Source organism: Phyllobates terribilis, unplaced genomic scaffold, assembly GCF_046119375.1.
Source record: "Phyllobates terribilis strain yellow unplaced genomic scaffold, ASM4611937v1 Scaffold_2__4_contigs__length_985480577, whole genome shotgun sequence".
Classification (NCBI taxonomy): Eukaryota; Metazoa; Chordata; class Amphibia; order Anura; family Dendrobatidae; genus Phyllobates; species Phyllobates terribilis.
The window spans coordinates 648,461,038-648,487,914 of record NW_027362762.1 but is presented as its reverse complement, the minus strand read 5'-3'; the positions used below and the strand labels follow the sequence as shown (position 1 = coordinate 648,487,914).

The 26,877-nt window shown below is 42.9% G+C and overlaps 1 protein-coding gene across 2 annotated transcripts in view; it reads left to right on the top strand.

The window, feature by feature from the left end:
* The first annotated feature begins 3,182 nt into the window (after positions 1–3,182).
* Positions 3,183–26,877, top strand: part of SHISA4 (shisa family member 4) — a 41,306-nt gene continuing 17,611 nt past the window's right edge. The window contains exons 1-3 of one of the 2 annotated variants that reach the window (XM_073666689.1): positions 3,183–3,451; positions 13,750–13,921; positions 24,579–24,712. In XM_073666689.1, coding sequence (XP_073522790.1) covers positions 3,394–3,451; positions 13,750–13,921; positions 24,579–24,712 — 364 coding nt within the window. In that variant the 5' untranslated portion in view covers positions 3,183–3,393. Of the gene's footprint in view, positions 3,452–13,749; positions 13,922–24,575; positions 24,713–26,877 lie in introns of both variants that reach the window. The other variant, XM_073666690.1, reaches the window with a different exon arrangement.

Sequence of the window (26,877 nt, the reverse complement as noted above, 5' to 3'; positions counted from 1 at the left end):
CACGAGTCTTCTTGGGAACGATGCAACAAGTTTTTCACACCTGGATTTGGGGATCATCTGCCATTCTTCCTTGCAGATCCTCTCCAGTTCTGTCAGGTTGGATGGTGAACGTTGGTGGACAGCCATTTTCAGGTCTCTCCAGAGATGCTCAATTGGGTTTAAGTCAGGGCTTGGCTGGGCCAGTCAAGAATGGTCACAGACTTGCTCTGAAGCCACTCTTTTGTTATTTTAGCTGTGTGCTTAGGGTCATTGTCTTGTAGGAAGGTGAACCTTCGGCCAAGTCTGAGGTCCAGAGCACTCTGGAAGAGCTTTTCATCCAGGATATCTCTGTACTTGGCTACATTCATGTTTCCTTCAATTGCAACCAGTCGTCCTGTCCCTGCAGCTGAAAAACACCCCCATAGCATGATGCTGCCACCACCATGTTTCACTGTTGGGATTGTATTGGGCAGGTGATGAGTAGTGCCTGGTTTTCTCCACACATACCGCTTAGCATTATCACCAAAAAGTTCTATCTTCGTCTCATCAGACCAGAGAATCTTATTTCTCATAGTTTGTGAGTCCTTCATGTGTTTTTGAGCAAACTCTATGCGGGCTTTCATATGTCTTGCACTGAGGAGAGGCTTTCGTCAGGCCACTCTGCCATAAAGGCCCGACTGGTGGAGGGCTGCAGTGATAGTTGACTTTGTGGAACTTTCTACCATCTCCCTACTGCATCTCTGGAGCTCAGCCACAGTGATCTTGGGGTTCTTCTTTACCTCTCTCACCAAGGCTCTTCTCCCATGATTGCTCAGTTTGGCTGGATGTCCAGGTCTAGGAAGACTTCTGGTGGTCCCAAACGTCTTCCATTTAAAGGGGTTGTGCGGTACTTTAGATTACCCCCCCCCCGTGTAGCCCCCCCAGGTCCCTAAGACTTTTTATAAATACCTTCTGCTGCGGATAATGCCTGTGAGCGGCGCTATCGGTGGCCGCTCACAGGCATCACGTGACCACCGGCTGCAGCCGGCTCTGACATCCACTGATGTCACGACAAGTGCTGGCAACAGCAAGGGGGGCACCATCTTCCTGGTTCCAGGTCGATGCCAGGCTGTGGGTGGGGTCCCCCCGTGTCACACCGGGTATCCACCGCGCGCTCTGCCTCTCCCCATTCATTGGGAAAGCGTGCGGTGGATGCCGGGTGTGACGCGGGGGGTAACCCCGCCCACAACCCAGCAGCCACCGCGGGGACCCCAGCGCTGAGTCACGCCTCACTTGTCGTGACGTCAGCGCTAGGGTCACGTAATGCCTGTGAGCGGCCACCGATAGCGCCGCTCACAGGCATTATCAACAGCAGAAGGTATTTACAAAAAGTCTTAGGGACCTGGGGGGATACATGGGGGGGTAATCTAAAGTACCACACAACTCTTTTAAGGATTATGGAGGCCACTGTGCTCTTAGGAACCTTGAGTAAAGCAGAAATTCTTTTGTAACCTTGGCCAGATCTGTGCCTTACCACAATTCTGTCTCTGAGCTCCTTGGCAGTGCCCTTGAGCTCATGATTCTCATTTGGTCTGACATGCACTGTGAGCTGTGAGGTCTTATATAAACAGGTGTGTGCCTTTCCAAATCAAGTCCTATCAGTTTAATTAAACACAGCTGGACTCCAGTGAAGGAGTAGAACCATCTCAAGGAGGATCACAAGGAAATGGACAGCATGTGACTTAAATATGAGTGTCTGAGCAAACGGTCTGAATACTTATGACCATGTGATATTTCAGTTTTTCTTTTTTAATAAATTTGCAAACATTTCTACTTTCTGTTTTTTTCCAGTCAAGATGGGGTGCAGAGTGTACTTTAATGAGAAAAAAAATGAACTTTTTAGAATTTACCAAGGGCTGCAATGAAACAAAGAGTGAAAAATGTAAAAGGGGTCTGAATACTTTCCTACCCACTATAGAACGCTGCGGTTTGCACGCATCCAATCCACAGCATTTACTGATCGTGTGCACGTACCCTAATAAGACTGTGCCTCCTAATGAGCGTCCGAGTCCTACACGACCCCTCATCTTGATTGGTGAGATTATCACAAGTGTTAATAAATGGGGGCCATAATGCGGAGCTACTGGCCAGCCAAGGGCCCATACACTGCCCTGCACAGGGACCCCATTCTGTCTGGTGCAGTAAGGCTGTGTGCCCACGATGCGTTTTTCAAGCGTTTACGCTGCGGAATTTTCGCAGCGTGAACGCTTGGTAAACCTTCCCCCATGGTCTCCAATGCAATTCTGCACTTTCAATGCCCATGTTGCGGATTTTTCCGCAGTGTTCATGCTGCGCTCAAAAATCCGCAGCATGTCCATTAATTTTGCGGAAGCGCTGCGTTTTCGCCGCCATTGACTTGCATTAGAACGCGCCAATTCCGCAAGACTGCATCTGTACTTGCAGAATTGGCGCGTTCTAATGTGCAGATGGTACCCGGGTGTGGAGGACAGGAGACTCTCCTCCACACCCAGGTACCATAAAAAGCTGTAAAAAAAAGAATAAAATAAAAAATAAAGATTATATTCACCTTCCGACGGCCCCCGGACTCCTTCCCTGTGCTTGCCGACAGATCGCGCAGGACTGAAGGACCTGCGGTGACGTCAGTCATGTGACGGCAGGTCTTTCAGTACAGCGTACCGCGATCTGCCGGCAGCCAGCACAGGAGAGCAGCAAGTCTCGGGGGCCATCAGAAGGTAAGTATAGATTTATTTTTAACCATTCTCTCGGGTCACAGTATATAAATCCATGCCGGTTGCATGGATTTATATAGTGTGACCAAGTTGTCAAGCACTTTCCAAGTGATGCTAAAATCGCTTGGAAAGCGCTTGACAACCCGCATGCGGAAATGCATGTGAAGAGCATCCGCATGTCCCTGGCAGGAAAAACGCATGTACAATCCGCATGTGCAATCCGCATGTGCAATCCGCATGTGCAATAAGCATGTACAATCCACATGCGTTTTTTTCTGCCAGGGAGATGCAGAAATGCTGCAGAAATGTTCTGCTTAATTTCTGCATCGTGGGCACATAGCCTAACTGACATGGGCGCCACACTGGTGACTGGGCAGCACTGGGGACTTGAGTGGTTTGTGCTGGGGTTTGCTGAGCAGTTTCTTGTTGTCTCCTCCAGCCATTCTCTTCAGCACGCTCATCCCCCTGACACACGCCCAGCCAGCCATCACTGCCTCCGGAATCCATTGCGTTCAGGACGTCTCCCAGCCGCCAGCCTCCCTGTGCAGACTCCCACTCCTGGCGTCTCAGCTCCGCACAGAAGCAGGAGAGGTCATGTGACCGAGTGTCTTCTACGTCATCAGCCGTAGCAGCCGCGTCTCCACTGGGACTCGGGCTCACAAATACTTCATCAGTTCTGCTGAAGATGGCAGCGCCGCTTCTGGGAGCCGCCTGCCTCGTGCTGTCCGCCTTGTCACCCACCGGTGAGCTGCTCTCTTATGTACAGCCGTATTATAGGAGCTGCGTGTCGTTACTTTGTCTGTCATTTGTATGGGATACAGTGAATGTACTTCTGGGTGGCGCTGACGTGTTGTATGTATGGATGAGGACATCTCTGAGCTGGATATGTACGTCATAATAGCGGTGACGTCATTGTGGGGTCTCAGTGGGGCACAGCTTCCTTCCCTTGCTTGGGGGCGGGATCTGATGACTACAGACCCCTCTTCTGGGTGTTATGAGACCATGCTCACATCTTGGTGATAGTTTGCCTGTGGCTACCATGTAACCACATATTTCTGCCTGTCCAGACCCGTAGCCATGTGTATTCCACATGGGGAGGTGGTCTCAATAAGATATTGTCATCCAGAGGGGTCCTCACTGTGAACCCTCCAGAGATCTGCCATTATAAGGAAGAGCTGCTATTATGTACCAGCACATGAACGCTGCCGCCAATCACTGGCCTTAGCAGGGATGACATGTGAGTGGAATGATCAGTGATTGGTGGCAGTGTTCATGGCTCCTGGAATATAAACAGAGAAGGACAGGGAACATTGGAGTATCAGCCATTGGTCTGAACCCGTGCACATGCATGCAATGGATTTCTCAGTTGCAGACATTTCTGGTAACAAACCTGTTGTGTGTGAATTCATACTTAAATAAGTTGTCCACCACTTGGACAACTCCTTGTCATCCCTCACGCTTGACCCAAATAAAACAAAAAGCCTATACTCACCTCCTGTGCCAGCACTGGTCCAGCGGTGTTGACACTTCCGGTCCCGGGATGCCCGTGATGTTGTTGTGACATGTGAGTCCGGCGCCCAATCAGCGCTGGTGTCACTGTCTCCATCTTCGTGCGAATTGAACAGGAAGAGGAAGTCAGAGATCAGTTGCTGCCCGGACTACGTCTTCAGGAGGCGCGGACAGTGACGCCAGCGCTGATTGGGTGCCGGACTCTCGTGTCATAACAACCGCATCACAGCTCCGGGATCGCGAGTGCTGACACGACTGGAATGGCGCCAGCACGGGATGTTAATATAGGCTTTATTATTTTATCAGGGCCAAAGATTTAGATCAAGAAGGGGTTGTCCCTAGGAGCAGACAACCCCTTTAAACCACTTTCTCTCTCATGAGCGCGTTTTACATTAGTATTTGTATGTAAAAATACGGAGTGTATTCAACATTGAAAAAGGGCAAGTCTTTGCATTATAGATTTCTCTATGTAGATGCTGATTACAAATACTCCTCACAAGACACACGTATGAATGAGACCTTGGCACCGCATGAACCCTTAAGCAGATGTTGTACTACACATTTTACAGATGGTGGGGGCATGGACGTGCGAGCATGCGGTGGGGACTTGTCTCTGGAGAGCTCCCGCTGCAGTCATCCTGTAAGACACGTGGAAAATATTTTCCTAAAATTACTGTTTTTGAACTCTATGATAAGTTATATCACAACTGACGTAACTTTCCCCATTATATTGTCAAAATATTTTGAAAGTTATATTTATTTCTTTATTATGTGGTGCATGTATATTAAATTCCAGTTGAAACGTGTTTCATAAACTACCACTGACAATAAGGCTGTGATCAATATGTATATGAGGAGCATCTCTCGATATACACCACATTCCAAATTATTATGCGAATTGGATTTAAGTATCAAAGGTGTAATTTTTTTTGTTTTTTCAATTAAACCCATGGATGGTATTGTTTCTAAATACTCTTTGGATCACTGAAAGCAGTCTCAAACACCTGTGATGATTAGTTTGCTAGTTGAGCCAAATTAAAAGAAAACTTCTTAAGAAGGACATTCCACATTATTAAGCAGGTAACAGGTTTCAAACAATATGGGAAAATGATATCTCTACTACTGAAAAGCATCAAGTAGTGCAATGCTGCTGGTGCCATTTGTTGTTCCGCGAACCTCAAGGTGTAGGATCCTCCTGAGGCTTGCAATTGTGCATAATCCTATTATTCGGCCACCCCTAAACACTGCATAAAAGCAGAAACTGTTGCAGTGAGCCCAGAAATACATGAAGACTAATTATAAAACAGTCTTGCTTATTTATGAGTGCCGTGGAACCCTGGATGGTCCAGATGGATGGAGTAGTGGATGGACACCATGTCCCAACAAGGCTGTGACGTCAGCAAGGAGGTGGCGGAGTTCTGTTTTAGGCCGGAATCATGAGGAGAGACCTTTTAGGGTCCCTAAAGGTGTAAAAATTACCTCAGCAAAGTATATAGAGTTTCTGACTGACCTCTTTCTTACACGGTACAAAGAAAAGAACCGTGTCATCCATAACAAAATCATCTTCGTGCGTGATAATGCACCATTTCATGCTGCAAAGAATAACTCTGAGTCATTGGCTGCTATGGGCATAAAAGGAGAGAAACTCATGGTGTTACCACCATCATCCCCAGACTTCAACCCTATTGAGAACCTTTGAAGTACCCTCAAGCAAAAGATCTATGAGGGTGGGACACAGTTCACATCAAAATAGCTGCTCTGGGAGGCTATTCTGACATCCTACAAAGAAATTCAAGCAGAAGCTATTCAAAAACGTGCAAGTTCAATGGATAAAAGAATGGTGAAGGTGATTTCAAAGAAGGGGTTTTCTGTTAACATGTAACTTGGCCTGTTAAGATGTTTTTGATTTGAAAAAGATTTTGATTTCAGTGAATGTGACTCTTATTTCTGGAAATTCAACAAATGACCATTTTCAGTTCTTTACAACCTATAAAATGTTTGGAGACTGTTGTGCATAAGAATTTGGAACAGTACTTTTTGAGGGTTTTTTTGTTTTGAAAAAAATACTGTTATCATTGGGAGGTTTGTCCAATAAAATCTGATTTATACACAAAACGGTTGATGATTTGAGCATTATACTGACTCACTTACACCGACCATTTAGGAAAATCAGAGAAAAATAGCATTTGCATAATAATTTGGCACACGGTATACATGCCAATGTGCCTACAGAGTGTCCTTTTCTTGTATGCTTCTCTCCTTTCATTATATTGACAAACTTGGTTGACTACCTTTTTTGTGCAATGGGATCCTACAAAACAATATATCCTGTGGTATACATTCTTTTATAATGGGACACACTTATGTAAATTTATAGACAGAGTAAATTACATCTACTGCATATGTTCTGTGACATATTTCAATGTGTATGTCAAACTCCGTGTTAACACAACCTAAAGAAGCAAATGACAAAGTAGTTTTTTTCCTGTCCAATATCCCAGCTTAGCCAAAATAAACATAGTCCATCTTGACAAACATAAGCCTACCGTCACATACTTTGTGATATATATTGTAGGGTTTTCTGCTCTCTGATAGCAACTTGGATATGCACAGGGTGTTTATATCAAAACAGAATAAAGTTTATTGTCCTTCATAAACGTTTAGCTCCAAACTGAAAACAGCCTTTCTTCAGCACAAATGAATAACAAGAAATAGTCCTTTTTCTGGTTAAAGCAATATAAATCAATACAATCTCACCAACTTGGTATTACAGGCACTTCTCAGTCTCTAGCATAGACTGGTCTTTCTCCAGCTCCAACACAACACACTCTGCTAAGTTAACTCCGTTGTATGTTATTATGCCTGTAAGACCTCGACTGGAGTATAGGAGCGACCTTTCCAATCTAGGCTCTTTTTGTTGCTCCTAAATCCTGGACCCAAAATCCAATCAAATGAAACCTATTGTTACTTGTGCAATTTATCCCAGGACTTGCATCACCGAGGCCAACTATCCCGGTGACACATACCTGCCATCCAGGACCTTGCCTCCTACTTTCTTACATAACCCGCCCCGTCCGTCCAAAGCAGGGGGCTGGGCACTTTCTGCCAACAAACTGTGTACCCTCGATAGAGCATCGTCATTTCCAAGTAGCTTACCGGGTGTGAACCTAGCCTTACTTAGCCAATCACATTACTAATGCACACATATTTACGCAGGCTGGTCAGCAGTTTTTGATTACACCTGATTCAATACAATAAACTTCAGGATATGATCACACACAAGAGCTCAGCAAATGAGGTGCAAACGTGTCCTGACAGCACACAACTGTAAAATAGATTATAGGAAAAACTGCTCAAAGAGTGTTGTTCACTATTTTAAGACATTTTATTACTGGGCTCAGGTTTGTTAAAAAGTTTAAGATATTTACCTATTAGAGCGTTAAAACTCCTACCATACGGCTAACGGCATCCCCTGCCTGTCTGCTCTTCTTCTGTGGGTAGGAGGGAGTCAGGTGACTGCTGGAGCCAATCAGCAGCTACTGATCAAATATAGCTTTAATATACACTACTCAAAAAAATAAAGAAAACACTTAAACAACAGAATATACCGTATTTTTCGGACTATAAGACGCACCGGACCATAAGACGCACCTAGGTTTTAGAGGAGGAAAATGTTAAAAAAAAATTTAAGCAAAAAATGTGTTCATGATGCACTTTTAAGGGGGAGGGGGTCTTCTGCTGACACTGGTATAGGGGTAATGTCCCACAATTCTGACAATATCCCCTATCCTGGTATATATGCCCCCCCCTTCCTTTTATATGTGGTCCCCATCCTGGTATGCCTGGCATCCCTCCATCCTGGTATGCATGGCACCCCTAATCCCTATCCTGGTATGCATGGCACCCCTAGTCCCTATCCTGGTATGCATGGCACCCCTAGTCCCTATCCTGGTATGCATGGCACCCCTAATCCCTATCCTGGTATGCATGGCACCCCTCATCCCTATCCTGGTATGTATGCCCCCCTCATCTTTTTCCTGTTATGTATGGCCCCCTCATCTTTATCCTGTTATGTATGGCCCACTCAGCGTTACCCTGGTATGTATGGTCCCCTCATCCTTATCCTAGTATGCATGGTCCCTCTAATCCCCCTCAGGCTGCTCATAAAAAAAAACACTCATACTCCCCTTTCTTCTCTCTCCTCCAGCGCTGCGTCCGGTCTGCCCGCACTGATCTCTCCATGTGAGCCGCGCATGACATCACTACCATGCGCGGCTCACAAGGAGAGATCAACTGCTGGAAGTCACTGCTCCCCATGCCGGGACTGTGTGCGCGGGGAGCAGAGCAGTGACTTCACTCTCCTTCATAGCCGGCACGCAGTGTAGCCGAGCTGCGGTTCCCGCTGCTGCCTGGCTATCGCGTGTGCCCGTTTATTAAAGGGCATGAATATTCACCCCTCCCCACGCCCATGGGCATGGAGAGAGGTTGAATATTCATGCCCTTTAACAGCGAGCACAGGCGATTCCGGCAGCAGCAGGAGCCGCAGTGCAGCTACACTGTGTGCTGCTATTAAGGAGCATGAATATTCCGTGCTCCCCATGCCCCATGGGTGTGGGGAGCAGTGAATATTCATTTTCTTTAGCAGCGGGGACAGTGTAGGCTGCTACCGCTCCCCCCACACCCCACATATATATACACACACACACACCCCTCCCCCAACATTCGGACTATAAGACGCACCCCCCATTTTCCTCCAAAATTTTGGAGGAAAAAAGTGCGTCTTATAGTCCGAAAAATACGGTAACTCCAAGTAAATCAGAATTCTGTGAAATCAAACTGTCCACTTAGGAAGCAACACTGATTGACAATCAATTTCACATGCTGTTGTGCAAATGCAATAGACAATAGGTGGAAATTATTGGCAATTATCAAGACACACTCAATAAAGGAGTGGTTCTGCAGGAGGGGACCTCAGACCACATCTCAGTACCAATGCTTTCGGGCTGTTGTTTTGGTCACTTTTGAATGTTGGTTGTGCTTTCACACTCGTGGTAGCATGAGATGGACTCTACAACTCACAGAAGTTGCTCAGGTAGTGCAGCTCATCCAGGATCGCACATCAATGCGAGCTGTGGCAAGAAGGTTTGCTTTGTCTGTCAGCGTAGTGTCCAGAGGCTGGATGCGCTACCAGGAGACAGGCCAGTACACCAGGAGATGTGGAGGGGGCCGTAGGAGGGCAAAAACCCAGCAGCAGGACCGATACCTTCGCCTTTGTGCAAGGAGGAACAGGACGAGCACTGCTAGAGCCCTGCAAAATGACCTCCAGCAGGCCACAAATGTGCATGTGTCTGCATAAACTGTTAGAAACCGACTCCATGAGGGTGGTATTAGGGCCCGACGTCCACAGATGGGGGTTGTGCTCACAGCCCAATACCGTGCAGGACGCTTGGCATTTGCCACAGAACATCAGGATTGGCAAAGTCGCCATTGGCACCCTGTGCTCTTCACAGATGAAAGCAGGTTCACACTGAGCACATGTGACAAACGTGACAGAGTCTGGAGACGCCGTGGAGAGCGATCTGCTGCCTGCAGCAACCTTCAGCATGACCAGTTTGGCAGTGGGTCAGTAATGGTGTGGGGTGGCATTTCTTTGGAGGGCCGCACAGCCCTCCATGTGCTCGCCAGAGGTAGCCTGACTGCCATTAGGTACCGAGATGAGATCCTCAGACCCCTTGTGAAACCATATGCTGATGCGGTTGGCCCTGGGTTGCTCCTAATGCAGGACAATGCCAGACCTCATGTGGCTGGAGTGTCAGCAGTTCCTCCAAGATGAAGGCATTGAAGCTATGGACTGGCCCGCCCGTTCCCCAGACCTGAATCCGATTGAGCACATCTGGGACATCATGTCTCGCTCCATCCACCAACGTCACGTTGCACCACAGACTGTTCATTTGTTAGTGGATGCTTTAGTCCAGGTCTGGGAGTAGATCCCACAGGAGACCATCCGCAAGCTTATAGGGGCATGCCCAGGCGTTGTAGGGAGGTCATACAGGCACATGGAGGCCACACACAATACTGAGCCTCATTTTGACTTGTTTTAAGAACATTACATCAAAGTTGGATCAGCCTGTAGTGTGTTTTTCCACTTTAATTTTGGGGGTGACTCCAAATCCAGGCCTCCATTGGTTAATAAATGTGATTTCCATTGATGATTTTTGTTGTCAGCACATTCAACTTTGTACAGAACAAAGTATTCAATGAGAATATTTCATTCATTCAGATCTAGGATGTGTTATTTGAGTGTTCCCTTTATTTTTTTGAGCAGTGTATTTTGTCCAAACAGGAATAGGCATCCTATTTGTACAGAATGTCAATTCTGCTGCACGTTGATTGGCTGATGTGGTCATCTACTCCCTTTCTGAAAGAAGAGGAAACATCTGCTATTTGACCATTTTGGACCCATTAATTAAATGTCTTGAAATACTAGACAACCCCTTTCGTAACAGGAGCTGGTTATATTGTACCGCCATCATCTGCCTCTAACAGCTATCAAAGTTAGCTCTGATCGCTACTGTTTAATCACTTAAATGTTGCTGTCAATTTCTTGGCAGCACCGTTGGTGTGGCGTGATCCTGGTGGAGGGGGGGTGTTTGTAAAATGAGACCTCTGGGTGGATATGGGTTGCCATGGCAGCCAGTGGACAGCTGAAAGCCCCTTTTAACCACCATCATGGTATTGTAATATTTACTATATATTGAACATTTCAGTATATAGAACAAAAGATTAACCCCCCCACCACCGACATTTGCAGTATGAACCAGCAAAGTATATATAGTCGTGCTCATCATTATTGGCACCCATGAAGTTTAAGTACATAATGTGGAATATCTCCTGAAAAAAATGAATCAAGTGAAACAGTTTTTTTTTGTATAGAGCAATCGAATAAATACAAAAGTGCAAATGATAAACAATAATTTAAAATAAAAAACAATGGGAGGGAAAAATAGAAAAATCTAAAGCTTGCTGTGATACTGGTATTGGCACCCTTTCCATTAATTTAGTATGGAAACACATTTTGACTCGTTTGTGATAAATCACAAAAGAGATTCACCTGTGATTAATTGTCGGTGCCCATGTGACATGAATTAGCCAATGAATGATGACTTCAGTGTTTTAAAAAGCCACATGGTAGGCCTTGTTTCTTTGTCAGAATGGTGAACACAGGACTTCTAAAGGGTATAAGGCCATCTCCAAAGACCTTGGTATCCCAGTTTCAACAGTGCGGAATGTTATTAAGAAGTTTGCCAAGCATGGAACGAACCATCAAGAACCTCCCTGGACATGGGGGAAAGAGAAAAAAGAGATGTCTTCGAAGGTTCATGTGAATGGTGGAAAAAACACCACGTCAAACATCCTGAAGGCCAACCTGGAACAGTCTGGGGTCATAGTTTCAACAAGTACCATACGCCGCATACTAAACCAAGCAGAGCTTTATGGGCGAAGGCCAAGGAAGACACCATTCATGAAGAAAAGACATAAAAAGGAATGACTGATGTTTGCCAAAGAGTACTTTTACAAACCACAATCCTTCCGGGAAAATGTTCTGTGGACAGATGAAACAAAAATAGAGCTTTTTGGCAATGCAAAGGAACAGTTTGTTTACAGATGGTGCAATGAAGCTTATAAGGAAAAGAACAACTTACCACAGTTAAGCATAGTGGAGGATCCTTAATGCTGTAAGGTTGTTTTGCTGCGTCTGGTGCTGGAGGCCTTGACCATATTACAGGAATCATGAAATCAGAGAATTATCAAGAGATTTTAGAGCGAAATGTCCTACCCAGTGTAAGAAAATTTGGTTTGAATTGAAGATCATGGGTCCTCCAGCAAGACAAGGACCCAAAGCACACGTCCAAAAGTACACAGGAATGGTTGAAAAAGGAAAAATGGGCTGTTTTAAAATGTCCAGCAATGAGTCCTGACCTCAATCCAATTGAAAATCTTTGGGGTGAGCTGAAATCTGCCATTGGGAAAAAGAACCCTGCAAACATTCAAGAGCTTGAACAAACTGCAAAGGAAAAGTGGGAGAAAATTCCAGCTGAGAAGTGCAAGAAGCTTATAGATGGCTACAAGAAACGTTTGGAGGCTGTCAGCAATGCCAAAGGGTGTACAACCAACTATTAATTAGGAGTGCTTTTATTGCTGTACATGCTGTTTATTCTGTTTCTGGTTTGAAATTGCAACATGGAAGTTGAAAAACAATGTTTTATTGTTGTATTACTTTGGACCACTAATTAAAAAATCCTGAGGATATAACTTTGGTACATTTACATTTATTTCTGAAGATATTGTACAGTCTATGAAAAAATTGAAGGGGAGCCAATAATGGTGAGCAGCACTGTATATGTAATGTCATTCATGCTATCACCGTGACTAAACACACGGTGATCGCATGAAGGTGCTTGCTATTTCTGACAGTAGGGCACTGGGACTCGTAGCCGGGAGGGGGGGGGTTCGCGCCGCCCCAACTCCCCTGCAACTACGATCGCTGTGATTGGCTGTTCAGAATTGAACAACTAATCACATCGATTTCAGTGAAATTGCCTGAAACACTGATGTCCAGCCTATGATTGGTGCTGTACCAGCACCGATCATAGGCTGGAAGCTAGCAACACCTGCATCACCAGGCCCAGCACTGATTGGTGCGATCGGACGATGACGTCGATCTCAAAAATCAGACGTCACTGCACCAACTCACTCACTAAACGTGGTTTATTGTCTACCTCTCCTGAGATCAGCCCTCTGGTTGGGCTGAGATACTAACACTCCACCCCTTTAAACATTTCCTGCAGGTAGCTCAAAGGATGAAGAATGTTCCCGAAGCCCAATCTCCAGCCTGTTTGTAGGGTTGTGTATTAGGGATGCCCCCCGCAGACAGGAACAAAGACACATATAGTAACGTAGGCTGAATAAAGACCTAGGTCCATCATGTTCAACCTTTCTCCCCCAATTGTACTCCCTACACTAACTTACTGGGACTAGGCCTCACAAATGTGTTATTATTACCATTTTTATTATTGCTGCACTATAATGTCCCCCCACCAAATGCAGGACAGAAATGCTAATGTAGACCTTATGTATACATGAGATCCTGCCCGCATGTCTTCCTCTGCTTACAGTCACTGAATAGAAACATTGATTCCTGAGGCTGAATACTTTCCAGAGATTTGTGCACCTTAAACTGACGAGCAAGCAAATCTCTAATAAAATACAACAATAAGATCGACGTAACTTGTGGTCCATGCTGGAAAAAGTCTGCATCACTTAGAGCTGTGGACCCCGCTCTACGTCCATTGGTTGAATAGTCTTTAGTCCGTGGCCAGCTCTTCACAGGGTGTGAAAGCTTTTTGGCAAGCTTTCTTTTAAAAACTGATGAACTAAAAAGTTTACTGTGATGCTTCATTCATAACATTATGCAATGCCCCTTATTGTGATTATACAAAAATTAATACATAGCTTCTATTTTTTTTTTTAGTTTTGGGAGATGAAGACTGCATTGGATATCATGACCCTGGAGGTTATTGGCGTCCCAAGTTTGATTGTAGGTTTGGTACCTTTTGCTGTGGGAACTGTGAGCACAGATATTGTTGTATCGACCCTATGAAATTGATCACGGAGAGGATGCAAAAGAGCTGTCTATTTATAAGGTGAGTTTTTGGAGTATGATTCTTTAACACATTTTCATACACAATTGGGTCCATAAATACTGGTATGTAAATTTTGAACAAGTTGTTATTTTGGCTGTCTAGTATAAAAAGGCTATGTGCCCACGATGCAGAAATGCTCCGGATTTTTCCTGAGCGTTTCTGCATCTACCTGGCAGAAAAAAACACATGCAGATTGTACATGCGGATTGTACATGCGTTTTTCCTGCCAGGGACATGCGGATATGAAGCGTTCTTCACATGCATTTCCGCATGCGGGTTGACAAGCGCTTTCCAAGCGATTTTAGCATCACTTGGAAAGTGCTTGACAACTTGGTCACACTATATAAATCCATGCAAACGGCATGGATTTATATAGTGTGACCGTAAAGAATGTTTAAAAATAAAAAATAAATCTATACTTACCTTCCGATGGCCCCCGGTGTCTTGCTTCACTCCGTCCTCTCATGCCGGCAGATTGCGGTACACTGAAGGACCTGCCGACGTCAGCGTCGTGTGACCCGTCACATGACTATGACGTCAGCGCAGGTCCTCCAGTCCATCGCGATCTGCCGGCATGAATGGACGAATTCACCGGGGGCCGCCCGGTGAATTCGTCCATTCATGCCGGCAGATCTTTTTTTTACAGTTTTTTATGGTACCCGTGTCCGGAGGAGAGTCTGCTCTCCTCCACACCTGGGTACCATCCGCACATTGAATTCATGTATTCCGCATGTGCTTATCTAGTGAAGCGGAATCCATGCGTTCTAATGCAAGTCAATGGCGGTGAAAACACAGCGCTTCCGCAAAATAATTGGTAGTGCTGCTTTTTTTTACGCAATGGCAATCCGCAGTGGAAATTTCCGCAGCCTGTGCACAGCACATGCGGATTATCATTGGGGAACATGGCAGGCCTTCTACCATGCGTTTTTTAAGCGTTTCTGCAGCATTTTTGCCGCTGCGGAAACGCTTAAAAAACGCATCGTGGGCACACAGCCTAAGAGTTGAGAAATAATGGGGACAGATTTGCTATAAGGGTATTTCTATCCAAATTGAAGTATTGGCGCAAAAATTACTGATAATTTTCATACGTCACCAACTCATTTTAGGGACTCAAAAGTAATTAGATTATGCTAGAATAACACAGATCATTATCCAACTGATATGTAAGAAAATGAGAAGTCTGCAGGCAATTTAAAATGCTGTCCCCGACAGTGAAGAAAGTCATTTCTGGACTATAAAAATCCAAACAAATCAATAATAATGATGGCAAAAAATATTAGGTGAAAAAAGAGAAAAAGAAAAATCCCTATAAACACTATGCTGTCTAGTGTAGATATCCTAACATAAAAGAGAATATGATGGTACTGTATATAGTAGGTAAAAAGCGCTTATCTTTTTGATTTTTAGCAATCCTGGCATAACATTAGCATACAACAATAGTATAGTTAGCTCCTGATCCTCCCATTGGGTGGATGTAAAGACTTTCACCAACGCTGGATAAACAGGTGCATGATAAAAATTCATGATATACGCGACTGACAAGTAGAGTCCAAAAGTCTAGATTTGTAATATCACTTCTTTATTAGTAATCAGTAGATACGTGTTTAAGTACTAAATTGGTATCTTCTTTAGGCCAAATATTTGAGAACCATACCAATTTAGTATCAAAACGTCTGTCCAGTGATTACCAATAAAGTACTATTACAATTCAGGATCTTTGTTTTTCAGATGTTAAAAAGGGTAAAACTCTGAAAGATACCGTCATCAAGTTTTTCTACCCCAAACTATTACCATCTATCTAAAGGCGCTGTAATGCTGATTACATTAATACATTTATTTTAGAAATCTGGGTTTACAGTATAGACAAATGTATTGCTAAATTGTTGTGCAAATGAGCCGCAAGTGCAGTGGGCGGGCATAGCACTTACAGCTCTACTGTCTCTCTTCTCTATTCCCCATCCACCGCCTGGCTCCTGTCAGTGATTGACTGGTGACTGCTCATTCCGTGACCTGCATCTTCCCCCTGAGATGTAGTTCAAGCATTGTCATTCACTGATTGCTGCACAATTAGTTCCTGGTGAAGAAGACTGTCAGTGCCTGGCACAGTCTACATAGTTTGGGGGTGGGAGCGAGCAGTAGGAGTGAAGTATATGGTCCATGTCTGGCCTGATCTGAAAACTATTCAAATTGTGCCAAACAAGGACAGTCTTCTTCATCTGGACCTTACTATGGGAAACGACGGCACTTGCACTAGATCTCGGGCAGGAGATGCAGGTCCTTGAAAGAAAAGTGTCCTGTCAATCACTGACAAGAGGCAGGCAGTGCTTAGGGAATAGGGAAGAGAGACAGCACAGCTGTACATGCTATGCCTGCTGTCTACACTTGTGCTTCATTTGCATAACAAAGTATTGGATGTAATTAGCATTACAGCGCTTTTACATACAGTGCTGGCCAAAAGCATTGGCACCCCTGCAATTCTGTCAGATAATACTCAGTTTCTTCCTGAAAATGATTGCAATCACAAATTATTTGGTATTATTCTCTTCATTTAATTTGTCTTCAATGAAAAAATCACAAAAAGAATTGTCCTAAAGCCAAATTGGATATAATTCCACACCAAACCTAAAAAAGGGGGTGGACAAAAGTATTGGCACCCTTTGTAAAATCATGTAATGCTTCTCTAATTCGTGTAATTAACAGCACCTGTAACTTACCTGTGGCACCTAACAGGTGTTGGCAATAACTAAATCACACTTGCAGCCAGTTAACATGGATTAAAGTTGACTCAACCTCTGTCCTGTGTCCTTCTGTGTACCACATTGAGCATGGAGAAAAGAAAGAAGACCAAAGAACTGTCTGAGGACTTGAGAAACCAAATTGTGAGGAAGCATGAGCAATCTCAAGGCTACAAGTCCATCTCCAAAGACCTGAATGTTCCTGTGTCTTCCGTGCGCAGTGTCATCAAGAAGTTTAAAGCCCATGGCACTGTGGCTAACCTCCCTAGATGTGGACGGAAAAGAAAAATTGACAAGAGATTTCAACGCAAGATTGTGCGGATGGTGGATAAAGAACCTCGACTAACATCCAAACAAGTTCAAGCTGCCCTGCAGTCAGAGGGTACAACAGTGTCAACCCGTACTATCCGTCGACGTCTGAATGAAAAGGGACTGTATGGTAGGATACCCAGGAAGACCCCACTTCTTACCCCGAGACATAAAAAAGCCAGGCTGGAGTTTGCCAAAACTTACCTGAGAGCCTAAAATGTTTTGGAAGAATGTTCTCTGGTCAGATGAGACAAAAGTAGAGCTTTTTGGGAAAAGCATCAACATAGAGTGTACAGGAAAAAAAAGAGGCATTCAAAGAAAAGAACACGGTCCCTACAGTCAAACATGGCGGAGGCTCCCTGATGTTTTGGGGTTGCTTTGCTGCCTCTGGCACTGGACTGCTTGACGGTGTGCATGGCATTATGAAGTCTGAAGACTACCAACAAATTTTGCAGCATAATGTAGGGCCCAGTGTGAGAAAGCTGGGTCTCCCTCAGAGGTCATGGGTCTTCCAGCAGGACAATGGCCCAAAACACATTTCCAAAAGCACTATAAAATGGTTTGAGAGAAAGCACTGGAGACTTCTAAGGTGGCCAGCAATGAGTCCAGACCTGAATCCCATAGAACACCTGTGGAGAGATCTCAAAATGGCAGTTTGGAGAAGGCACCCTTCAAATATCAGGGACCTGGAGCAGTTTGCCAAAGAAGAATGGTCTACAATTCCAGCAGAGCATTGTAAGAAACTCATTGATGGTTACCGGAAGCGGTTGTTCGCAGTTATTTTGGCTAAAGGTTGTGCAACCAAGTATTAGGCTGAGGGTGCCAATACTTTTGTCTGGCCCATTTTTGGAGTTTTGTGTGAAATGATCAATGATTTGATTTTTGCTTCATTCTCTTTTGTGTTTTTTCCTTGCAAGCAAATTAAGTGAAGATAATAAGACCAAAGAATTTGTGATTGCAATCATTTTCAGGAAGAAACTGAGTATTATCTGACAGAATTGCAGGGGTACCAATACTTTTGGCCAGCACTGTAGATGGCACTAGGTTGTGGTAGAAAAATCTGATGATAGGTTCTCTTTAACCCCTTAACAATATGCTTCGTACATGTATGGCACTGCAGGAAATGTGTTCCCGCAAACCGCTTTACATGTACAGCGCAACGATATCACAAGGCTCACTAGCAGAGCCGGCAAAATCATCAGCGGACGTCATCTATACATCATAACCGACACCCTGTAGCAACACCCGCGATCGCCACAGCGACATAGATCTGCTTGTAGATGTAGGGGGCTTGCTTGCGTCATGCCAATGGTCTCCATGGTGAACTCAGGTCAAAAATACGGTGGCCTGTAAGGTCCTGGCTTCAGAAGAAACTGACACGCCTCCTGCCTGGGTCTGATTGACTGCTCTAATGCCCTCCAATTAGACCAGCGATCAGACTAAGGAAAGTTGTTGTCCCATACTGGAACTAAGTAAAAAAGTAAAAGAAAGTGAAATAAAGTTTCTAAAAATGTGAAAAAATAAAAGAGAAAGTCCAAAAAAAAGGAAAAATGTTTTGCATATGAAAACGCTGTTTTTGTGTAAAATGTAAAGGAAAAAAAGTGACCATATTTGGTATTGCCATGTCCAGAACAATCCAATGTATAAAACGGTCACATTATTTAACCTGTTTGATGAACACCGTAAAGAAAAATAAAAAACACCCAAAAAAAAACAAGCCCTTATAGGGTTCTGTCGTCAAAAAAAAAAAAAAAAGTTGCAGATATCAGAGTTTGATGATAGAAAAAAGAATTTTGTAAAAGGAAAAAAAAAAATTGATTTTATTGTGCACAAGTAGCAAAGCATAAAAGAAACGTATAAATCTGGTATCACTGCAATTGTAATGAATCTATGAATAAAGTTGCCAGATCACTTACCGCACTGTGAATGACGTGAAAAAAAGAAATAAAAACCATTTATGAATTTTTGGCTTTTGTTCACTCTGCCACCCAAAAAAAAATCTATCAAAAAATGTATGTGGTCCAAAATGGGATGAATAAAAATGTCAACTCATCCCACAGAAATCAAGCCCCTCACACAGCTCATTTAGCGGAAAAATAAAAAAATTATAGCTCTCAGAATATGGCGATACAATAACAAATACTTTTTTTTGTAAATCAGTGTTTTATCATTAAAAAATAACAAATTATTAAAATACTTTATAACCCTGCAAATGTACTATCCCAAAGAATAAAGTCACCTTATCACGTTTACGGCATCGTGAACAGCGTAATATAGCATTAAAAAATTAAAGAAAATTCCTGAATTGCTTTTTATTTGTTCATACTGATTCTCAGAAATTAGAATAAAAGAAAAGAAAAAATGATACATACCCCCAAATGACACCAAAAAAACTTCATCTCATCCCGCAAAAAAACAAGCCCCTATTCAGTTCTGTCATATGTAAATTCAAAAATAGAGGTTGTCCATGTTCCTAGTAGTTCAGAGGCGCTGGAAAAGTGATATGGCTCCCAAAAAAACAATACAGTAAAATCCAAGCTCTAAAATCCAAATGGCCCCCTCTTCTGAGCCCTGCAGCGTGCCTAAACTAGACTTCATGTCAACATGTATGGCACTGATGTAGAGAGGAGAACGCACTTAAAATTTCTCTGGGTCCTTTCATTGATTATCCACTGGGCAGTTCTTCAACTTAAGATCGGAGCAGGTCCAACACCAGCACACCTATGCATCAGTTAAAACTGCTTCGGCAGTGGCTGGACCTAAGCGATGTACAGGCTGAACACAGCAGTCCTGCACATTGCTTAGTTGACCAGTACGGAGCTTTATCTCCCATTGAAGTGAATGTATTGGGCTAAGTGCCCACGATGCAGAAATGCTGCATATTTTTTCCGCTTCTCCCTGGCAGGAAAAACGCATGCGGATTTTACATGCGTTTTTCCTGCCAGGTAGAAGCGTTTGTCTAGCGTTCTTCACTTGCATTTCTGCATGCGGGTTATCAAGCGCTTTTCCAAGCGATTTTAGCATCACCTGGAAAAGTGCTTGACAACTTGTTCATACTATATAAATCCATGCAACCGGCATGGATTTATATAATGTGACCAAGTAATAGTATAAAATAATAATAAGAATGGTAAAAAATAAAGATTATACTTACCTTCTGATGGCTCTTGGTTGTTTTCTCCGCTACTTCCGGTCTGTTGTATGGGTCGCGGTGGTGTGAAAGGACCTGCCATGACGTTATTTAGTCATGTGACAGGTCACGCAACCGCCGACGTCAGCGGTCCTGTTGCATTTGAAGAGCCCCCTGGCACCTTGGGGGCTCTTCAAATGCAACATGGCATTTATAGTGTATTACTGTCAAATCTGCGTTCGAAAAGTCAAATAGCGCTCATTCCCTTCCAAGTCCTATTGTGCACCCAAACAGTAGATTTCCACCACATATGGGGTATCTGTATAGTCAGGATAAATTTCACAACTAATTTTGGGGTCCATTTTCTCCTGTTACCCTCATCAAAATGAAAAATTTGGTACTAAAGCATTATTTTTGTGGGAAAAATTAAAATTTTCTTTTTTTCCTTCCACATTGCTTTAATTCTAGAGAAGCACCAAAAGGGTTAGTACACTTCTTGGAGGTGTTTTTGATTACTTTGAGGGGTGCAGATTTTAAAATGGTGTCAGTTTTGAGTATTTAATGTCAAATAGGCCACTCAAAGTCACTTCAGATGTGATGTGGTCTCTAAAAAAATGGTTTTGTAAATTTTGTTCGAAAAATTAAAACTTATAAACTTTTAACCTCTAACTTCTTAACAAAAATGTATTTATTAGCTATTTTGTGTGGTATAATTATCTGGTTTAGGGGCATAAAAATTGTCAAATTTTTGCTTTTTGCATAAATAAACGTAAATTATATCAACCTAATGTTACCACTAACATGAAGTACAAAGTGTCATGAAAAAAGAACATTTTACAGAATCGCCGAGGTAAGTTGAAGTGTTCCAGAGTTATTACCACCTAAAGTGACATTGGTCAGAATTCAAAAATTTGGCCTGGCCAGGAAGGTTAAAAGAGGCTTCGAGTGAAAGGGCTTAAATACATCAAAAAGGCCCCGAAGACAGAATTTTATTAATACAATCAAGAACCCCACCAGGGGGCAGGCATATCTGAATGGAGTTTGTCTTATAACCTCTAAACCGGATCAACACGTGCTAAAGTGATGGAAAGAGAAGAAGGCAAAAGGAATGGAACTGGTGATTATCCAACGCATACTGCTGTCAGGCGTTGTGCAGATACTGTTCTGGAAAGCGTATGTATGGCTGCCAACAAAGCTGCCATGTATATATTGACAATGTGATTACTAATAAAAGCAGTAGAATGATTTTTGAGGGTGTTTAGAGCTATATTCTCTGCTCAAATCCACACAAATGCCTCAAAATTAATTGGATGGCCCTTCACCGGGTAGACATGCACCCAGTGCATACTGCTGAAGCTTCCCAGGGCTTTTTTCTTTTTATAAAACTGCTTTGTTCTGCAAAAGTCCTGAGCATGCAGTTTATACCAGGAATGGAGACCTGGCAGAATAATAAGTAGGTAAGAAATCCCTCTGTGTGTCTGTGGGTTCCAGACTTCCAGACTTCAGGCAGTCATTGACTGCAAACAATTTGCAGGCCAGAATGGAGAATTGACAGTTTAATTTATGGTTCTTAGTTTACTTTGTCCAACTGCTTTTGAATCTATAAAAATATTTTTAATTCCTTCACTTGATTTAGTTGTAATACTATAATATTAATCCCTTGCAAACTTCTAGCATCATGTGTCTGGTGAACAATTGTGAAGTGGGCACTGTAGATAAGTATAAGGGTACTCTCACACTGGCGTATAACACGGCTGTGTTATATAGAGGAAATATAGGGGGCTTTCCACGTTACTCGTAGTACTAAGGCTCTGGAAAAGTGCTATGGCTCCTTGCCCCCCAAAAGAAATCCAGTGAATTCTGCTCTCCCAAATCTAAATGCAACCCTCTCTTCTGAGCCACAGTGTGGCTAAATCACATTTAATGTCCACATGTTTGGCATTTCTGTAGTGATGAGAGCCCGCCTAATTTATGGATGCGTGTCTCCAAAAGCACGAGCTGGACACAATGTACAGGCACTACAACGTGCTGGTCACTACAACGGCAGTTTGCAATTTTCACTCAGCAACATCCACTGTTGGTTGTTTCTGGAAAACACTCATGGAGTCAAAATTGTCATTACACCTGTAGATAAGTTCCCAAAGGGGTATAATTTCTAAAATGGGGTCATTTGAGGGTGGATCTGCTCTTCTATCCCTTAGGGGCTCTGTATATGGAGTCTTCAAACTATTCTAGGAAAATTTGTGTTCCAGGATAATAGCACAAATACCCTCCTGAATCTCACTGGTGTAGTGCTGTAAAGCCACATATGGGGTATTTCTACATTCAGCAGAAATTGGGGGACAAATTTTGGTACCATTTTTACCCATTTCCCAGTGTGAAAATATAAAATCTGGGGCTAAAACAAAATTTTGGTGGTAAAAATGTAATTATTTTTTCTTCACTGCCCAATGGTATAAAATGCTGTGACACACTTGTGGTGTTAATATGATCACTGCATCTTTAGATTAATTCATTGAGAGGTGTAGTTTGTAAAATGGGGTCACTTATGGGGAGTTCGGCTGTTATCGCACCTTAGGGCTGTACCAATATGATATGGCACCCTCAAACCAGTTCATCAAAATGTGAACTCCAATATGGTGCTTCTTCCCTTCTGAGCTTTGCACTGTGCCTCAAAAGTAGTTTTCGACCACATATGGGGTATCTGCGTACTGAGGAGAGATTGCACAGCAAATTTTGGGGTTCATTTTCTCCTGCTATTCTTGTGAAAATGAAAAGATTTGGGGCTAAAACAGCATTTTTGTGGAAATCTTCTTTTGTTTTCATTTTCACATATCAACGTTGTAAAATTCTGTGAAGCACTTGTGGGTTCAATGAATTCCTTGAGGGGTCTAGTTTCCAAAATGGGGTCACTTGTGGGGTTTTTCCACTGTTTAGGCACATTAGGGGCTCTCCAAAAGCGACATGACACCCGCAGACCATTCCATCAAAATCTGCATTCCAAAACGTCACTTCTTCCTTTCTTACCCCTACAGTGTGGCCAAACAGTAGTTTTCACCCACATATGGGGTATGTGTACTCAGGAGACATTGGAGAACAAATTTTGGGGTCCATTTTCTCCTGTTACCCTTGTGAAAATGCAAAATTTGGGGCTAAAAAAAAACATTTGTGTGGGAAAAATTAGATTTTTTTACATGGCTCAACATTCTAAACTTCTGTGAAGCACCTGGGGGTTCAAAGTGCTCACCACACATCTATGCAAGTTCCCTGAGGGGTCCAGTTTCCAGAATGGTGTCACTTGTGGGGGGTTTCCACTGTTTACGCACATCTGGGCTCTCTAAACGCAATATGGTGTCTGCTAATTATGCCAGCTAATTTTGCATTCAAAAAGTTAAATGGCGTGCCTTCCCTTCCAAGCCCTGTCGTGTGCCCAAACAGTGGTTTTCCTAGACATATTGGATATCTGCATACTCAGGAGAAATTGCACAACAAATTGTATGGTGCAATTTCTCCTGCTACCCTTATGAAAATGCAACATTTGGGGCTAAAACACATTTTTGTGTGAAAAATGTCTATTTTTTTATTTTTATGGCTCAACATTATAAACTTCTGTGAAGGACTTGGGGGTTCAAGGTGCTCACTACACAGCTATGCAAGTTCCCTGAGGTGCCCAGTTTCCAGAATGGTGTCACTTGTGGGGGGTTTCTACTGTTTAAGCACATCAGAGGCTCCCCAAACGTGACATGGTGTCCGCTAATTATGCCAGCAAATTTTACAAACAGTCAAATGGTCCTCGTTCCTTTCCGAGCCCTGCTGTGCACCCAAACAGTGTTTTTACCCCAAGTGTTGTGGGCTCAGGAGAAATTGCACAACAAAATTTGGGGTCCTCCACAGTCACCAGACCTGAACCCAATCGAGATGGTTTGGGGTGAGCTGGACCGCAGAGTGAAGGCAAAAGGCCCAACAAGTGCTAAGCATCTCTGGGAACTCCTTCAAGATTGTTGAAAGACCATTTCTGGTGACTACCTCTTGAAGATCATCAAGAGAATGCCAAGAGTGTGCAAAGCAGTCATCAAAGCAAAAGGTGGCTACTTTGAAGAACCTAGAATATAAGACATATTTTCAGTTGTTTCACACTTTTTTGATAAGTATATAATTCCACATGTGTTAATTCATAGTTTTGATGCCTTCAGTGTGAATGTACATTTTTCATAGTCATGAAAATACAGAAAAATCTTTAAATGAGAAGGTGTGTCCAAACTTTTGGTCTGTACTGTGTGTGTGTGTGTGTGTGTGTGTGTGTGTGTGTATGTGTGTATATATGTATATATATATATATATATATATATATATATATATATATATATATATATATATATATATATATATATATATATATATATATATATATATATATATATATATATATATATTTCTCCTGCATTCTGATCCTCCAAACTAATAAGCTTTTCTTCCCCAGTAGCCCAAAGACGATTGCTGGAATTGGCTTTGCTGTCGTTCTCTTCTTTGTGGTGATCGTCACACTCATTTGCTGCTTCATGTGTTCTTGCTGCTATTTGTACAAGCGGCGACACCAGCGAGGAACACCATACTTTGGTGAGTCTGATCTTAAATGTACATCACAGTCAACATGTGTTTTTAGATAAGTTAAAAGAAGTACAGTAACATTTCTTTATTCCAACATCATTGTCAGGATAAAGTCCATCATGAAGACAGCTCAGTTTAGAATGTGCATGGGGTTTTATCACTAATGTGGCATTGAGGATTTATCCTGTTTTGTGGCTGCTGCCCAATAATGCAGATCAGCTCCTGTTATTGGAATAGGTACTGATCTGCAGTTCCTGGTAGCTGCCACTAAGCAGTGTCACAGAGGGGTAGTGTTCCGCCTTTGGGGGTACTGGGTGCTGATGTGGATGTGATAATCAGAATCAAGGTTAAGGCTGGTTTTAGACAAACAAATTGCAGTAGAAATTCAGCTCACCTCTAGTCACCAATGTCAGACTCAGTGAGGTCCAACAAACGGAAACTTGACTACGACAAGACTGTTCCCACACCACACACTCCAACGCATGTTTCGCTTAGACTTCCACAGGGAGCATGTGGGAGAGAGAGGTCTATATATACCAGAGAGGTCGGCTGTATGTAATTACCCAATAAAGGTTGGTGTCATCTTATCGGGTGCTGGATGCCACCCTGATATGGCTGGTGGGACCGATGTCAATAAAATGCAATCGGGTTTGCAGTTTATAATGGTAAGTCACACCGATCACATCATGAAGGGAATCACAGACATACGCAGAGTGACCCATAACATCACCCGCTGCTATGTTGGAAGATGTAAAAGTGCAAGATAAGGAAAGGAATATTAACCCCTTTAAAAATGCAATGCACTGTCATCAATTGCTGACAGTGCGTCATATTTTATAAATAGTTAAGGTAAAGAATATTATCACATACTCTTGTACTTTTCCACCTTCCAATATGGCTGCAGGTGACATTGTGCTCCGCTTTGCACATGTCTAGCGTCAAGTAATGATCTGCAACCTCGATTGCACTTAGTGACCCGGTCCCCCCAGCTATGTTACAGCGACATCTATGTCGTGTGCAGGGTGGTGGTCCGGTAAGATGACACCACCCTTTATCAGGTAATTACCTACAGCTGACCTGTTTGGAATATGGACCTCCCTCTCTACTGCTCTCACCCTCACTGAGGAAGCCTACGTGGAACACACATTGGACTGTGTGGTGTGGGAACAGTCCACCTTCATCATGCAATGGGGTCTGTAATTACTTTCTGGCCATGATTGATGTAATATAACATATTTGGGTTGGTAAATCATTATATCTCATCGCACTGTCACTTTATTATACACTTTATTATACTTTTCACCCATTATACACTTGACTTTATATTTTGGTATTCATATTTTGGAAGTTTTATCCGTTAGTCAGTAAATTCTGTATAAATTTTTATATTGGCCTTCATATGTATGAATCACATCACCCAATGTACCTCCAGTATATACATTACTTGTGTTCACTATGCATGAACTTCTAACTCTTTTTATCTATTTATCCATGATATATTTTTGAGTAATTACATATCTGTTCCCTTGCCGTTCTTGTCTTTAATTCATTTTTATATGTCTGGCGTGGTATATACGAGTATGTTTTTTAAACAAGGTCTTTTTTTGACAAATAAAGTAACATATTTTTGTCCATATATCGTCCTTATATTTACCTCTTTCATCAATTCATTCACTAAGGTATTTCCTCCTAAAATAAGTCCACAAAATTAAATCTGGAGGCCTCAAATGCTAACATATTACACCATCACACTGAAACATTTAGGGTACATTTACATGAGCCGATTTCAAGCCATTAAACAAGCGCCAATCCACCATGTTCAAATCGCTTGGTGTTTGTCAGTCTGTGTAAAGAGGCTGGTAAACAAAGAATGATGGGGACAGAACAATCGCTTATATGGTCATTCCCCATTCACTATCATGTTATTGCAAACACATTTCCTGTTTACACCTTGTAATGTGCTACTGGGAACGATAATTGTTCAGCCATAAACAATCCAATCACCCCATGAATGAGCGTTTTGATCATGTTTGCACTTTGAACAGTCATCTGCACTGCTGGTATTTTTAAATGTGGATGGTACACACTCTCTATGTTAGACACATAATGTATGTTACACACACACACACACACACACCATATTGCTAAACACACAATGAATGCTACACGGGTAT